General features: G+C 31.3%; 1 protein-coding gene across 1 annotated transcript; it reads right to left on the minus strand.

The window, feature by feature from the left end:
- Positions 1-3,918: 3,918 nt before the first annotated feature.
- On the minus strand, positions 3,919-11,719 carry LOC148281320 (uncharacterized). Its single transcript, XM_088226773.1, has 4 exons — positions 11,397-11,719; positions 6,070-6,416; positions 5,253-5,442; positions 3,919-4,395 (listed from the first exon to the last, which is right to left on the minus strand). The coding sequence occupies exons 2-4, from the start codon at positions 6,402-6,404 to the stop codon at positions 4,141-4,143; spliced, it is 780 nt and encodes a 259-aa protein (XP_088082899.1). The 5' UTR covers positions 6,405-6,416; positions 11,397-11,719; the 3' UTR covers positions 3,919-4,140.
- Positions 11,720-17,259: the final 5,540 nt, after the last annotated feature.

Below are 17,259 nucleotides of genomic sequence, written 5' to 3' on the forward strand. Positions count from 1 at the left end.
ATATTTTTTTAGAACATTGTCACGAATGTTGATGTCACAACTATCAATATCGCATTTTTCTAGTGACATTTTTTGTAATTTTTTTTTTAAAGTTATATATGAAAAAATTTCTCCACAATATCCATATTGATTTAAAAAATACGATTAATTAATCTAAATTGATTTCTTATATTTTTATCGGTATTCGAAGTATGTGATATTTCCCATTTATTTAAGGAAAATGAAACAAAAGATTTAAAACAAATATTTATGTGTATACATAAAGAATACACAATTAACCAGAAGGGTAGAGTTGAATTTACAGCGCAAATTTACATTGCAGTATTAAGTCAATTTTAAGATGACTTTCACAGATATGTGCACAAAAGAAATGCTTAAAAAAAAATAATCTTCAGAAAAGTATGGTCAGCGAGAACTTTTTCTACAAGAACCACCACATAAAATGTAAGAAAAATATTTCTATCATATGATTTTAAAGATTCATCATAAAATTGTATTTTTTGTTACTACAACTCCCCATCCCGGAACGGCCTGATGAGACCCTAGCCAAACATGGCAACCCTATGCATGAAAAAAGTGTCATAGCTATGAAACCACAATGAGGGCCAATATCAGAATCACCTAAAGAACTCATTTTTTGTTAATTAATTTTTAATCTCATTTGTAAAAGAGTAAAATGAACCTACCTATCAATAAACCTTGTGGTCAAATCAGCGCGTTTGCTTACCATGCAAGAGGCTACGGGATCGATTCCCGACATGAAATATTTCCTTGAGTCCCTGGACTGGCCACCTGAAGACACTCATCTTCACCTTCATGTAACAAAAATGATCAAGATACGCTGTGGTTGGTGTTCCAGTGCAGTTCCCAAAGACAATAAAATACATAAACTTAGACTAGAACAAAATACCAAAGACATGGAGAAACTAATCAAATCCATATTGTATGACAATAAATTTAAAAAAATTGAGTTTCTTGACAGATTAAAAAATGCAAAACAATGTGTTTTTATTTCTTTATTCTGCATCAATGGTCTTGAGCAAACAAACCACTACGCCGTTACCGTAGGGGTAGGCAGAGGGATAGAATGCCATATCACACACTTTGCATACAGATCTCGCTTCCTCTTCATTCATACATTTTCTCATGTGCCAATTATTCCGACTTTTGACGTGTCCATCTTCAAGTACTCGTTGGATTTAGTAATGTCACGTTTTTCTCAGTCTTCCTTGTTTTCTGCGTTCATCAACCTACTCACCGTAGATCTTTTTAGCTGATTATTTGCTTTACATGTCCAAACCAATGCAGAACTCCTTTCTTTTCAAGTGTCTCTAAAATATTATAAAAATCTTTACATTGTTAGCCAAAGTGCTTCAGGACACCATCATTCTACCTCTCAGCTGGGTAGTCAGTCAATAAAGATTCATGAATATTTAACATCACATTGATTTATTAGAAATACATTTAGAATGTACATTACGCAAAACATCATATAAAAATTAAAGACATTTAGAATCTGCTATCGGAAAAAATATTTATTCAAATAGTGCCTTACGAGCATAAATGTGTCAACAAAAGTATTCAAAAAGTTGTTGACATTATGAAAAATTAAATCTCTTAAGAGTATAAAAAATATGTATAATATATTATAATAAGGCTTTCACCTACACTAGAAGAGACAATAGGTACCTATGTACTATTTTATTACGTCATTATGCAAAGAAGTTTAAAAACAAAATATTTTAAATTTAAGTTAAATAAAATTTTCTGTCAACTTTTAACGTAAAAAAATATTATATGGTCATTTTCCTTTATTTTTATTTAGTTACACAATTATGTTATAATCTTTCGATATTTAAATACTGTGAATTGTAGTAAAATATTATATTTAAAAAAATATTTTTTACGTCACATAAACTATTTAAAAATATTTTGATGACATTTTTTAATTAATGCTGTTCTGCCCCAAACGTTATAAAGAAGTTGTTATATATTCAAAGACTTTTTCAAAATTGTCTATTATATTTTTAAGTGGTTTAAAACAAAGTTGTTTTATTTATTTTATTATAATGAATAACCACAAAGTTAGTGCTTCAAATATAAACTTTACAATTTTTTATCTTTATTTATTTTTATTCTTAGAAAATGGGATGAAGTTTTTATAATAATGACTAGTATATTGTAATGTTTTGAACATCTCGTTTGTTTCGGAATGATATTTTTTTTCATTTTTTTTTCATCTTTGTTACCAAAGCATCATTGTGTAATTATACAATGCGTTGAACAAAGTTAGCTTCCCTTCATATATACTAGGTATCTATCATATTCAGAAAAGAACAAGAGATAATAATAATATTACTTAGTTTATAATATTTATGTTCTTATAGTTTACCAAAATATTACGATTTTTTTAGCCATTTTCGACAAGTTGTAAATAACTTACAATAAGAAAATGAAAAAAAAGTTGTGAAAAAGCGGGGTTTGATCCTCGGACCTCGATCCATGAGTCCACGACACTAGCCGCGGGACCACAACCCGGTTAGCAAGAGTTATAAAGAAAATACATTAAAAAATATATTTATAGTTTTCAGAAAAATGCTAGAATCCCATAATTAGGTTCGTTATTTCATTATTAAAAACTGATGAATTTTTAACATTAAAATGGTACAAAAAATGCTTACAATTTGTGACATGTTTTGTCTTATAAGGAAATATTTTAGGCTAATAACGTGGGCTCAAAACCATGTTTTATTATTTCATTGGTTTAATTAATTAACCTAACAAATCTAATTATTACTAGTATTATTTAATGAAATCGCATTAGGAATTAATTAATAAATTGACATTAATTTAATATAAAAGCCCAAGTAAGGGAGCTTTTAGAAAATAGGTATTTGGGCATCCCTGAGATATCTCTTACAGAACTAGCACTGCGTAAATTAGCCAAACTTTATTATTAAAGATACAAGATTAGCTTCAAGGTGTGTGTACTAAAAAAATACCATCATAGAACTTTCCCGGGAAATACAGCTATTGTAATAAAAAGAATGCATAAAATTTGAGAGAAATCGATGGGAAAACATTACTCAAAGATATCAAAATTTAATTGCAGTGTAATTATATGAAATAAAAATAATCGAAGACTTCACATAACATATCTCACTCATGGCATCCTTAAATTATAGAGAAAATTTGTACTAATGGTACCATACTATATAACAAATAATATTTATTAATTTAGAAAGTAAAAATATTTATAATTATTTTCATGTACTAACAGATATATGCGTTATATTATTTTTTCAATACAGGTCCTTTACTAACATTAAAATGTTATAAAACCACATAACGTATAGTGAAACATAAAACCAACTGTTTTAAGGAATATTCCATGCTTTTTATAAATGTCATTTCTCATATATATGAGTAAAAAAGTCTATTTCAGAACTACAACTGATTTTTATGCTGGCAACACCGAATTTTATGTGGTTTGTTATGTTATTGGTTTATGATTAAAACACCAAAACAAAATATCATGTTTTCAAAGTGATTTCATTATGAGGAATACCAGCATCCTTTTTTCTACTCTTCTTTACTATATCTGTATTTTTATATTATAGTAATTTTAAAATATCATATAATAGTACCTACTGAAAAAAGATTACAAATGTTTCTTATTTAGGAATGTAAATATGTAAATACATTATGGGTGGTCATTAAAATGCTTTTGGTGCTTAAAATACTATAGCTGCTTTTGAATTAAATATCAAAATATTCTATTACATAAATGCAAACATGGTTTGCAAGCGTAGGTCTGACTAACAAATCCAACCATAGAGTGCTAGGCTAATGTGATTTTTTGTTTTCCTTTATTTTAATACTTACCACTTTGTAATTGTAATGTATTTATTAAAATTGTTTTGAATAATCACACATTTGTATTTGAATAATTAACAACGGATACAAAAAAGTTTCAATATATCTGTCCTAATCTGTTGACACTCTGCTTTAGCATGATGTTGGTTGGATACACATATACAAATTTGTAAAGTGAAGTCCCTCAAGTAGACATTTATTAGCTTATTTTGGACCCCACTGTTATTCTTATGCAAAAATATGTTTGCGAGATAAATAATAATATTATTTTCCGCAGCACGTAGAGACATCTCTGTCCTTCCTCGCCCGGATGGAGTTTAATACGACAACGTATATCCAGGCAAAGCACATGAACCACGCGCCAACTATGGCTAGCTGCAATGCCAGGCCTGTGTTGATGAAATCTCCTCTGTGCTTGTTCAGTACATCGGGCTGTAGGTAGTCCATAAAGTCATATATGGCCTGACAGTTGAGCCGAGAATGTATTGCCCTCACTTGGCTTCCTGTAGCACGGAGCGACTAAAAAATAAGATGATCAATGCTTTAGAGTTGTGGAGCTACAAAACCCATTCTGGAAACATATTCTACTGGTGATATAGATATAGATATAGATATGTAAAGAAATAATGTTTTTTTTTTTTTAAAGGCTTTGTGCCTATTAATTATGTACACACTTCTGTTCTAAATTTTGGTATTCCGGTTTGGTATTTATTTTTTATCTTGTAATTGCGATATCGTGTACTTATTTTTTGTTTTTTTTTTTTTTACATTTCTCCAAATATTATTTGAAAACATATTATATACTTATGTACTTTTATTCGCTCCTTATATTTAAGTTAGTAGTAATTATTATTATGCAACCATTTAGTGTTATTGTATGTTCATGTAAAGGATCTTTACCGACAGCCATATTAATTGGCTTTGTGAGTCCTGTAAAAAAATAATTTAAAAAATGTTTTAAAAAAAATAATAAAAACGTAATATTATATGCAAATGTAAAATATAAAATAAAGAAATAAATAAAGAAAATCATAATAATCACATGGCAAATGTAGGTGAATCAATATTTTACATTCACCCCGCCAGAAATCGAACGCAGGACTTCAAGAGTGGTAGGCTAACGCCCCAACCACTACACAACGAGGCAGACTTATAGACATATAGTTAAAATTTTGTGTATGACTTTTATCCATTCAACAACAAAGTTATACTCATATTAGTTTCATATTATTCAAATAGATGTCAGTGCAAGACCTGATTGCACCTCCATTATGCATACTCTATTTTACTTGAGTGCATACAATTATGGGTCATTTAGACAATGTGAACATTGCGGAATATAAATGACTGGGATGGTAGTTATTGTACCAAATTACCTTAATCAACTCGGCCCGATATTGGTTGCATGTTTTATAGTAGCCATCTGTCAATACCGCTGCGATGGAAAGTGAGTAAATAGCGAAGATTGCCCCGAATATGGAAACCGGAATCCAACAATATGAAACTGGATCTGTATCTCTATCCTGAACTTCTGCTCTAGCTGTCATGACAATAACTTCACCTTCCCTGAAAAATAACAATTAATATTATTGTTATTATGGATAATTCATATAAAGGGTGTTCATTAAACCCTGTCACATCCGAAACGACGATGATTGTTATGAGCAAGAAGACATATTGGCACATTAAAATACATTATTAGAACGAATAAAATTTTAAAAAATTAAATATCAAAAAAAGCAAGCAAAAGATGAAACGAGGAGGGGGGAGGGGGGGAATCTGATACGCTGACTACAGCGCTGCGCGCTCCCCTCACTTGTTTCCTTTTTTTTTTTTTTTAATCTTTGTTCTAAATATTTTTTTAAATATGCTAATATGTCTTCTTGCCCATACTGATCATCGTGGTTTCGGATGTGACAGGGTTTAAGAAAACCTTGTATTTTTGTGAAAATCAAGGTTTTTTAAATTTATTGTATCATGTATTTATTTATTATTTTAATTTACTTTATATTATTATGGATTAATACGGGCTTAGCCTAAAAAGCCATAATATGTTAGTGAATACAAATGTAATTTGAAATGAATAAATAAATAAATATACCCGCCTTAAGTGGGTAACGCATAACACGGATTTTATTTCTAGCAAGTCAAAAAAATAATTAATAGAAACAAAATGTATCCCAAATTAATTACCTTTTTTCAATAGTAGTTCCATTATCGGCCTCATACTGTCCAATGTTGTTGATGCATACTCTCAGAATATGAAACGCCGCCATGACCAAAGCTACACCAATCAGAGGAATCGGCCCATAGACAACGAAGCCGCACGATGAAACATGGCCGCCAGTGAAATAAGTGAAGGCGGATATACCATAGAGAATACAGCCACAGTCTTCATCTGGACAAACATCAAGGACATATTTCCAATGATTCCATGCTATTGCGCCACATATTGTAGTTATCAAGCCCAGAACTACAATTAAACTGTAAACTGCTGATAGCCGCCTTTCTGTTCTATACTGATCCATCTTTTCTTAACTCTGTAAATAGAAAGAATAACTTTTTTAAGCTTTACTTCAAATGTTACAATGAAAACGACCACCTCTTTCTCGAAACTGTTCACAAAGACTACCGTCTTTCTTTACGTTGACTGTCAATTTTTAAAAATTGATTTACTGAAAATGTAATATTTCTTTAAAATCAAACCGTGTAAATAACAAAACATAGAAACTTCAAAAGCTTTCATTTCACCCCTCACTGCAGTACACTGGAACCTCTTTTTACACGAAGGATATATTAGGCACTGTTTTTTATTTTATTTCATTGGAATGCCAACAGACATTATTTATAAATTTATAAGATACAATTATATTATAAATACATATCATAAAGTCCAATTAGAAGCTTCCACATAATATTGTTATTGTAAATGTTGTCACATAAAAATTATACATAACATAAAATAACTAATCATACATTAATATTACTAAACGTATAATATTACTAAAAATGTAAATGTAATACATACTCGTATTATTAAAAATATATCTACTTTTGAATATTGGTCACACAGTTGCACATTATAATATATAATACAGCTATAGTTGACCATACAGCGTACACATACACAACTGCACATAACATGCATAAGAGGCGGCCTCCGTGGTGTAGTGGTCAAGACGCTTGACTCACACATGGAAGGTTCCGGGTTCGATTCCCGGAGAGAACACAAAAATCAAATGTGATTTTTCTCAACCCTGGGTGTTCTGTGATGTAATTCGCCACTGTAGTTGGGCCTCCTGGCCTGTTGTGGTGCAAAAATAAAATATAAAAATATAATATGAGCTGCGGATTCAAGGCGCAACATCATAACTTGTTTTTTTTTTTGTAAATTTCTTTTTTAAATGAAGTTTTTAAATGAGTAAGAAAGCGATGTTGGGCATTCCAATAATGAATATTTTATTTTTTTCTGATAATCTTTTTATTTGCTTTTGTAAGTTTTCTTAATTTAATTGTCTTTTTCAATTATTTTTTTTTGTCTCAATGTCTATTTTTTTTCTTCTTTTTCTTATTCTCTTATTTTTGATTAAAATCTATTGAAATATTTTTTTTAAAATACCTAAATGAAACTTTTCATTTTTATTTTATGTCTTTATTTCACTTTCACACCAAAATTGGTTTCATCGTAACATCCACTATGCCATCTCATCCACCATGCCATCTCACCCACTATGCCATCTCATCCACTATGCCATCTCATCCACTATGCCATCTCATCCACTATGCCATCTCATCCTTATGCCATCTCACCCACTATGCCATCTCACCCACTGTACCATCTCACCCACTATGCCATCTTACCCACTGTACCATCTCACCCACTATGCCATCTCACCCACTATGCCATCTCACCCACTATGCCATCTTACCAACCATGCAATCTCAGATCACCTTCCCCAATCTACCTTCCCATCCTGGTTCTTCTAATATACCTACCTAGCTTTGTTACCTGAGTTATACTACCTACATAGGTATCCCTCATCATCGTTCCCATTTTCAACACCCGGTGGTGCATAGACCACAGCGTTTGTAAAACAAATGCAGCGTATTCCTTCATATAACAGATGATCGGAAGGTCGGTAAGGTGACAAGTCTTACGCTCTAGTTTAAACAACCTTAAAAATCAATATTTCACTCCACCCTGTCACAAATCGAACCCAGGACCCCAACGAACGCAACGACCACTTTACAACGAGGCAGACTTATCTACACTCGATTTTTTATTCAAATTTTTCACCTGAGGCCAGCCATCGAAGGAAAAACACTCGTCCAGGGTGCTGGCTCTATTTCACACGCAGAACTGTATTATTACATGTATTCTTACGCGCGGTAAAAATTAAAGCATTCAATTTTACTGCGAAGTTTCTTGAAAATGTTTGAAAACAGGTATAAAAACGCACTTTCTGCCGTATTTTGCGAACGACAAAACGCATCGGACCATAAGATGCACCTCAAAATTTATCAATCAATTTTTAGAAAAAAAAATTGGACGATAAGACGCATCGAACCATAAGACGCACCTCAATTTTCGTATGAATTTTCAGAGTTAAAAAGTGCGTCTTATGGTCCGAAAAATACGGTACTTTGAACGGCGTCACTATAGCTCTTCCGATTCAATAAATGATAAGAGAGTTGTGATAGATTTCCGGTTTACGGTAGGTCAACTGGCCAACTCACCCAGAAGAATGGGAAGAGAACTTGAGACGTCACACGGCGGAGTAATTTAAAAAAAATGTATAATAACTATAATCTATCAACAAATATACATGTTTTTTAAAAAACCGCCGAACTTCCTCATTGCGACAGAATAAGCTTTCAGTATCTAATTTGCCTACTTTAGTACGTATCCTAACCCGGGTTTTCAATGTGCCTTTAATATATCCACATACTGCACATAATAAAAAAATGTAATTGTGCTTTAATAACACTGTGTATTAAATAAAAAAATAAATCAATGTTTGTATTCGTGAAATTTTTGTTAGATATGTATTCGTGAAATTTTTGTTATGTTCGACACTTTATGTTGTAAACCACCAACACACTACATATTATAAAATGCTTTTAAAGTGTTATGAAAATAATTAAGTTATTTACGCTCAATTTGTAGTAGGCCAAAAATGCATTGATTGTGGTACGATTGTTAAACTCTGTTCCTTTTTCTTGAGCTTTTATTTATTTTCCTCTTCTTCAATGAATACGATTTTATTTTTAAAATATGTACCTACGTACTGTATCCACATTTTAAATAACATACCTTACTAACTTTGAAAATCCTAATATTTCTATAAATAAATATATTAGACGTACTCAGTCTACTTTCCCTCGGGTAGATATACCTATCTCAAAATATCAACTCGTTTTAGAAATTAGATACGGCCCTTTCTCCGAATCGAATCTTCACTTTTCCCACAGTTTATTCTGCTTCCGAAATACCCCGCCCATCACAATTAGAAATCGCCATAAATGGAGTAGCTACCTATAAAAAATTGGTAGGTAGGTACCTCTCTGCATAGTGTATTATGTAGGTACTACAATTAAAAATACAACAATATGACGTGTGAGATGCGACATTCATTCATTTTTATTACGGTTCATACGAATATAATTTGTGTTATATGAATACACGTGAATGCAATGTAACATAGAGGTATTATCTACTATATAAAATAAACAGGTACATATCTACAATGGGCACAGCATGTAGGTAATTCAATTATTCAGTTTTAAGCTAATAGATAAACTCAAATTAATATTTGATTATTTTAATCACCCGTGCAATAATTTTGGAGGAAGTTCAGTGGTTATTTTTTGGTTTTGTTAAAGGACTATCAAACTAAGCCATAAAACATATTTCGTGACGTCAGAAGTTCTCTTCGTTGGGTTCTACTGATTGATAGGTTGGCTTGCCGTAAATCGGAAATCACAATACTCTTTTATTGATGATTCTATGATGATGACTAGTGACGCCGTTCAAAGTAGTTATTTTTTATTAAAACCATTTTTATATCATTTTTCAAACATTTAAAAAAAACTGCGCCGATAATTAAATACTCTAATTTTTACCGCGCTTTAGAAAACATATTTTATATCTGATTTCCCGTAGAACTGAACTTCCTCGTCGGAAATAATTGTTTAGATTAATTCCACATAATTTATAATTGTTATTAAATAAAAATGATAATTTGCAGAACATAACGATAAAAAAAAGCGAACACAAAAACCAGAACACCGTTTACCCGTAAGGATGGGCAGAGAGGATAGAACGCCATATCACTATGTCATTGCATGCATACCTCTCTTTCTCTACATTCATACATCTTATCATGCACGCGCGGTCTATTATTTCGACTTTTGACATGTCCATCTTCTGAGATTTTGAGATACACATGCACATGTTAATAAATTAAATAAATCAATGTGTTCAAATAATAAAATATTGAAATTGGATAGTTCAAAAAATTCTTCAAATAATTTCATTCAGTAGCTCAATCACAAATAACTATCGACGTGCTTAAAAGCATGCTAAGCATTTGAGCGATCACATGAACAATAATGAACATGCTTAAGTTATCGCGGGCATAAGCCAACGCGTGTGTAATCTCTAAGTCAACGCTCGTGTCGGTTTGTTTATTGTTTTCCTCGTAAATAAATACAGTTCATTGGCGAAAAATCGGCGTTTACTATAAAAAATAATACAATATATTGCATTTGCAAAATAGTAAGGAGTATCTAATACAAAAGGGTTATAATTAAATTACAATTAGTGCGGCGATTGCTTTTCTTGAAATTTGGCTTGCCAACCGCCGGCTAAATGCAATAAATAGCATGATAAATAATAAATAAATATGAGAGTTTTGGAATATTTTCCATATTTACACCGGTGAAATTCAAATTTTGTTTGCATGGCAGGATTATACGTCGCGAAACGTAAATATTTTAACATTTAATATTAGGTGTTCACGGACGTTATATTGCGATCGCGAATACGATAAACAACCAAGGTGATAAATTGTAAACACTTCGCTTATTAGCACGTCGATACTTATTTGTGATTGAGCTACAGCGGACCCTTTTCACACCTCAAAATCCGATTATCTCAGAATATGTTCTGCAGAGATATCTCACTGTAGCTTTGGGCTAGCGATGTGTTTACACCATAAAGCGTGCATATTTGAGCACAATATTAAAATAAAAACCTTTCGAGATGTGGAATCGAGAGCTTGACCCACAAAAAGAGAAACAGAAAGTACCAAACTTTTCACGGCAAAAACAGAAAAAAATGTACCTAATACCGTTATGAAACATTGTTTCGCGCGTAAACCACTATCATAATAAAATAACGCGATTTTCGTAGCTAGGAAACAAGATAATATGGTTTCAAGATAGCCCACACAAGCCTCACCTGTTTTATCGATAAAATACATCATATTTCATACAGAAACTCAATTATAATAACTCACTGAAATTAGCAGCGTGTCCAATAAATAATGCGTCTTTTCGCTTTAGATTCTTGATAGATTCTTGTTGGTGCACAATCTAGGAACTTTCAAAACATTATTCCGACAGTTTGGTCGAAGTTTTTACACAGGTAAACGCACTTTTCGCGCTGGGCGGGTGCTCATAACTGCAGCTACAATATTGTTTACTGTTTACGCGTAGTTTTCGTGCGGAACTCGCGTGTGGCATTTGTAAACAAAACTGGTGCAGCGTTGCGTGACTGGCGAAACCGAATATCAGAAGAAGCGGAGAATTCCCCCCTCCGGTTCTTAACCGGTCGGCCAATAGCGCTGAAGACGGAGTAGGATAACCAGCCGATAAGCTAAATACACAACATTATCTATTTTTACCTTGTACTTAATAAAAATGACTCGTCTAAAATACAGGTGAGGAAGGAACAGTTTCATTTTATTGAATTTTTTCGTAAAAAAACTTTTTGTGATCAGTAATTTTGAGTAATTTAAGACAAACAAAAAAAGTACTTGGCATTTTTTTTTTAATTTGTCTGTCTCACGGTACATTCTTGAACTTTTTAAAAACAATTAGATCATTTTTAAACAGACACGAAGCTCAACAATGTTTTAAGGGTGTCCAAATGTTTGCAGACAGGCTGGATTTCCTCCGTAGGGAGTTATTTATTAGATCTAAATGTGTTGCAACAGAGAGGGAAAACATTTTTGAGAAGAGTATAGAGAATTCTAGACATTTACAGGGCGTATGCCGGTCACCGACTGGTTTAACCTCTAAAATTTCGAGCGTTGCCTAGTAGGTGAAACGGTTCACATAATAAAGGTTTCAGCTCTTATACTTCACGAAAGTCAACAGATGGCGGCCTCCGTGGTGTAGTGGTCAAGACGCTTGACTCACGCACGGAAGGTTCCGGGTTCGATTCCCGGTGAGAACACAAAAATTAAAAAAATTGATTTTTCTCAAGCCTGGTTGTTCTGTAGTGTAATTCACCACTGTAATTGGGCCTCCTGGCCTGTTGTGGTGCAAAAAAATGAAATGAAATGAAAAAATGAAAAATGGAAGATTTGAGGAAATGTGAATGTTTAAACATGGGCAGAATGATGAATGTTACACAGTGTGTAATGTGGCCATTTAAACCAGCCTATGACAGGTCATAAGCCTCGTAAATGCCTAGACTTTCATATTCCTTCTCAAAAATGTTTTCCTTCTCGGTTGCAACAAATTTAGACTCATGTCTAGCCATGAAGCTGTTGAGAAAAGGAAGTCGAGGCATTTCAACTAGTTTTTTCAAATGTAGGTCTTCTTCTTTCTCGGCCTGTTTCCGTCCACTTCTGGACAAAGGCTCTCTCCATTCGCCTCCATGTCGCCCTGTTCTATGCTGACTGCATCCTGGTTACAGGTTATTTCTCCGCCTTAGTTGTGGTCGCCCCGCACTTATTTTGGTTATTTGAGGTCAACAGGCTTTTTGCCCATTTCTCGTCCGAGATTTTGGCTGCAGATCATGCCCATTGGCATTTTAGTAACTTTAGTAACATGCGGCGAATAATCTCAGTAACTTTTATTCCCTAAATGTAGGAAGGTAAATGGTAATTTTGGATTATTTATATTTCGAAAATAATAATTAGTTTATGTCTTAATCTTGAGGATTTGTTATTTTATTTTCACTGTTATGGAATTGCTATAGGTGTGCGCTAATAAAAAAATCCTCGGCGTGGTCATTTCGAACACTGAACTTCACATTTACTGAACATCTTTGATCTCATCAAGGATGATTTTTTTTAATTAATGACGAATTAGATACTTTTGACGAATTAGAAGATTTTTTAGAAAGTCAATAAATATAATTTAAATTTTTACGACAAAAATAAAAACGAAATAATGACAGCGAAGTAAATTAACACCAACGTAATTCATATTAAAAAAATAGCTCGAAAATAAATATCATCATCATTTCCTTTCCCCACATAATGGTGCATAGGGCACTGCATTGATAAAACAATCGCAGCGTATCTTGATATTTTTTGTTACATGAAGATAATATGATCATTCTTACGCTTCAGGTACCAGTCCAGGGACTACGAAATATTTTAGTGTGAAAACACCATTTTAAATAAATATTTCAAATCAACAATTTATTAGACGCAAAATTTTAATATATATATGAAGAGTTATCTATATGAAGTTCATAAACGCTGAAAAAGAATAACAGAAAATATACGTAACAGAATACTTTTAAAAGATTTAAGAGCGACTGTTCGAAAGTAAGAAACATGTTTATATCTTGTACATTACTACGAAAAATGGTATTTTAACCATTGCAGTCGCATCATAAACCATTAACATAAAAATTGAATGCGTCCATAAAAAGGGCACTCCTCAATTATTTTTTTTAAACATGTTTACTGAGCGCAATAGCAAAGTAAATGGTTACCCCAACGAAACACACCTAACACGCATACCTTGCAATACACCTACCTGTTAATTTAAGACATTCACAAATGTACTGCCTACGGTAATATAGTGCGGTATGTTCTAACCTACAAGACACGTACTACATGCATAGCTTAGTGGCATAATTTAAATAATGATCTCCATTATGCTAATGACTTTTGCTATCTTTCCCAGTTAGATTCTACATGAACCTATGCATGCGGTAGAAGAATGACATTGTAATAAAAATACATGGGTATTTCACTAATATGTAAATTTGTTGTTTTCGATAAAAGTTTATAAAATGGATACCGCAACCTCCGTAATAAAATACAAATAAATGCGGAATTGAGAACACACAGACATCGGAATATATTTAAACTGCCTTTTTTTATTTGAAAATGTATTTATTAACCCTTACGGATTATTACATTCATTTTACAAATATAATAGACATATTTTTTATAATAAAATAAATAAAACAACTTTGTTTTTAAACTCGATCAAAAAATAATATTTATATTGGATCTGTGAAGTCTACGAAGTTTGGTACTAGATTTTTACAATACATAGGTTTCAAGGAATTTAATAAATTGCCACAAAAATTTAAAGTACCAATTTCAAAATATAGAAACAGGACGTGCGAATTGAAGAATTATTTTTTCCAGAAGTACTTTGAATAAATAATGTTAGTTTATCCAGAGAATGCGCATCTTGAACATATAACTTTTAATATTTTTCCGTTTTTGCTTGTATATGTAATTTTTAATACTATTGAAATGTTATTTGTGTTTTTTTTATACTTTTTTAGCTTGTATACGTAATTTTAATACGTTTTTGATAAAAAAAAATTAACCTGTATTGGGTGTGCGCATATTTTGTTAATTAAAAAAAATAATTTTATTTTGTACTAGTTTAGTTACCTACATGTAATTTTCAAACTTTTTATATTTTTTAAATTTTCTTTCCCAGATTGCATAATGTATACATCATTTTGAATTTATTTCCATGCCTAGTATTCTGTTTATTTTGTTATTTTTAAGTATTTTTCATACCCTTTTTAATTTGTAGTATATCATAATTTCAATTTTTCTGCTTTTGTAAATAATATTATAGTTTAAAATATAAAAACGTCTTTAAATAAATTTGCTATCTGTATGTCCCTAAATGAGTTTTTTTTTTTAAACTCCTTGGGAATATTTTATATAATTATGTATAATATGTTTTCAATTTAATAAAAAAAAAATATAAAAAAACACTAATTTTTATTTTTCACCGACCGGCTTAAGTTAGTGCTTCAAATATAAACTTTATATGACATATTTTTTATTCATACTCTGTTGTTGATAATAATATTTTTTACATATTTTGAAAAGTTTGTCTGAGTCTTTTGTTTAGTTTTGTCTGGTAGTTTATTGTATAATTTCAGTCCCTGGTTTATTAGTCCCGACTTTCGACTGTATTTGTCTCGTTTCAGAAGGCTGTATTTGATTTTTTTCTGATATTCTCGTATTGTGTCCATGTTTGCTACAAGTTTTTTCAATATTTAGTTATTCGTCTACAATTACATCAGTGGCTAATTTGTGGATAAATTTTTATGATTCTAGTTTAAATTAGTTCAGTTATATTTGATTGCTTAGTTTGTTTAAAGAGTTCTCTAGTTGCTATTAGATAAGTAATATGAAATCACATGAATTGAATACCTTTTTTATGCATATGTTTAGTCTTTTTATCATTTATTAGAAATCTTTATAGAACATCGTCACAAATCTTGACGTCATAATAATCAACACGTCGCGTTTTTCTAGTAACATATTTGTTTTATAATTTATTTTTTAAAGTTAAAAATTAATAAAATTATACTAACAAAATACCTAACCCCAAAGAAGGCCATAGGCCCAAACAAGTTGGTTATTAAAATGTAAAAAATTAAGTGGTACATACAAAAAACAAATCCATTTCATTGTAATATATTGTACTATGGCAGTCTTTACGATTAAACGCCAAATTTAATACTCGTGTGCTCAAAAAATTCAAAAAAAAAATAATTATATTGTATCTTAGATAGTAGATTGGTAAACGATATATTTAATTTTTATTTTAGGTAAACAAAATGGCGAGGAACTTACAAAATATTTCATCGGTCTACAAAAAAAAGTGTATGACTTGTAGGAAGTGGATATGTCCTATTGCAAGGCTGTAATATATGTACTCAATTTTATGACACAAATATTTCCTAAGATTTTTTTTGATCCGTTATAAATTCGAAAATAATGTTTAAAACCAAGTTTCTAGAATTCGAGGTTAGGTATATATGAAAATATTTCTCCACAATATCAATTTTGGTTTTAAAAATACAATTAATTATTCTTAATCCATTTCATGTATTTTTGTCGGTATTCGCATTATGTAATAATTTTTTATTAAGTATTCACTGAAAATCAATGTTCTCGACGTTTTTTGTTACTTCTCAAACATTTTTGTGAAAAACACATAATTATTTTTTAATAATTTATTGGTATTCTTAATAAGTGTTTCCTTAAATTATCCACCATATTATGACAGGTGTTCTAATGAAAGATAATTTACCTAACGAAGATAAATTGAAGGTACAATTATTGCATGCATCAAACGGAACAAACTCGCATTAACTTAATTAAAATTATAATTAGCATTACCCACGCTGCGTTTGTTATTTTTTCTCTTTATGGAATCAAAGAATGACGACAGTATGAATTTAAAATATAACAATTTGGACGAGAAATATAGTATGCTAATAAACATAACTAACTTGTAGAGACTCGAATCAGGTTGTGGTCCCGTGGCTAGTGTTGCGGACTCACGGATCGGAGGTCCGTGGTTCGAACCCTGCTCTACTCCAACTTTATTTCCATTTTCTAATATTAAGTTATTTACAACTCGTTGAAAATGGCCACTAAAATGGAAATCTTTGGGTAAATTATAACGCTAATATTTCTTTTTACAAATAAAAAAAAAACTTGAAAATTGAAAGAAATTATAGGAAATAAAAACGGAACTATTGTAATCACTCCGGACCTGAGCGATAATGAAGGAACAAGTCTAAAATTGTCGTTTTTATATTAATTTTGCAGAAGTATTCCTATTTAAATTATCAATCCGCACAATAGGTATATATCACGTTTTTTTTATATATTAAAGGTCTATGAAATACTGCCCAGTAAAAAAAATATTATTTGAATATTTTTTCATTTGTAATTTTGGATTCCCGCAAAAACGGCGATTCCATTGGCCATGCCCCTAATACGTCACGATTCATGTTTATTTGTTCGTATCAGTTGAAATTTGTGTAGAACAATATCACAAATCTTGGCGTCACAACAACCAAGGCCAAACACGTGGCGTTTCTCTGCGAACGTATTTTAATTTAATGTCTTTTTTACATTT

Source organism: Micrasema longulum, unplaced genomic scaffold (assembly GCF_059751315.1).
Source record: "Micrasema longulum isolate JH-2025_06_02 unplaced genomic scaffold, ASM5975131v1 h1tg000469l, whole genome shotgun sequence".
Classification (NCBI taxonomy): domain Eukaryota; kingdom Metazoa; phylum Arthropoda; class Insecta; order Trichoptera; family Brachycentridae; genus Micrasema; species Micrasema longulum.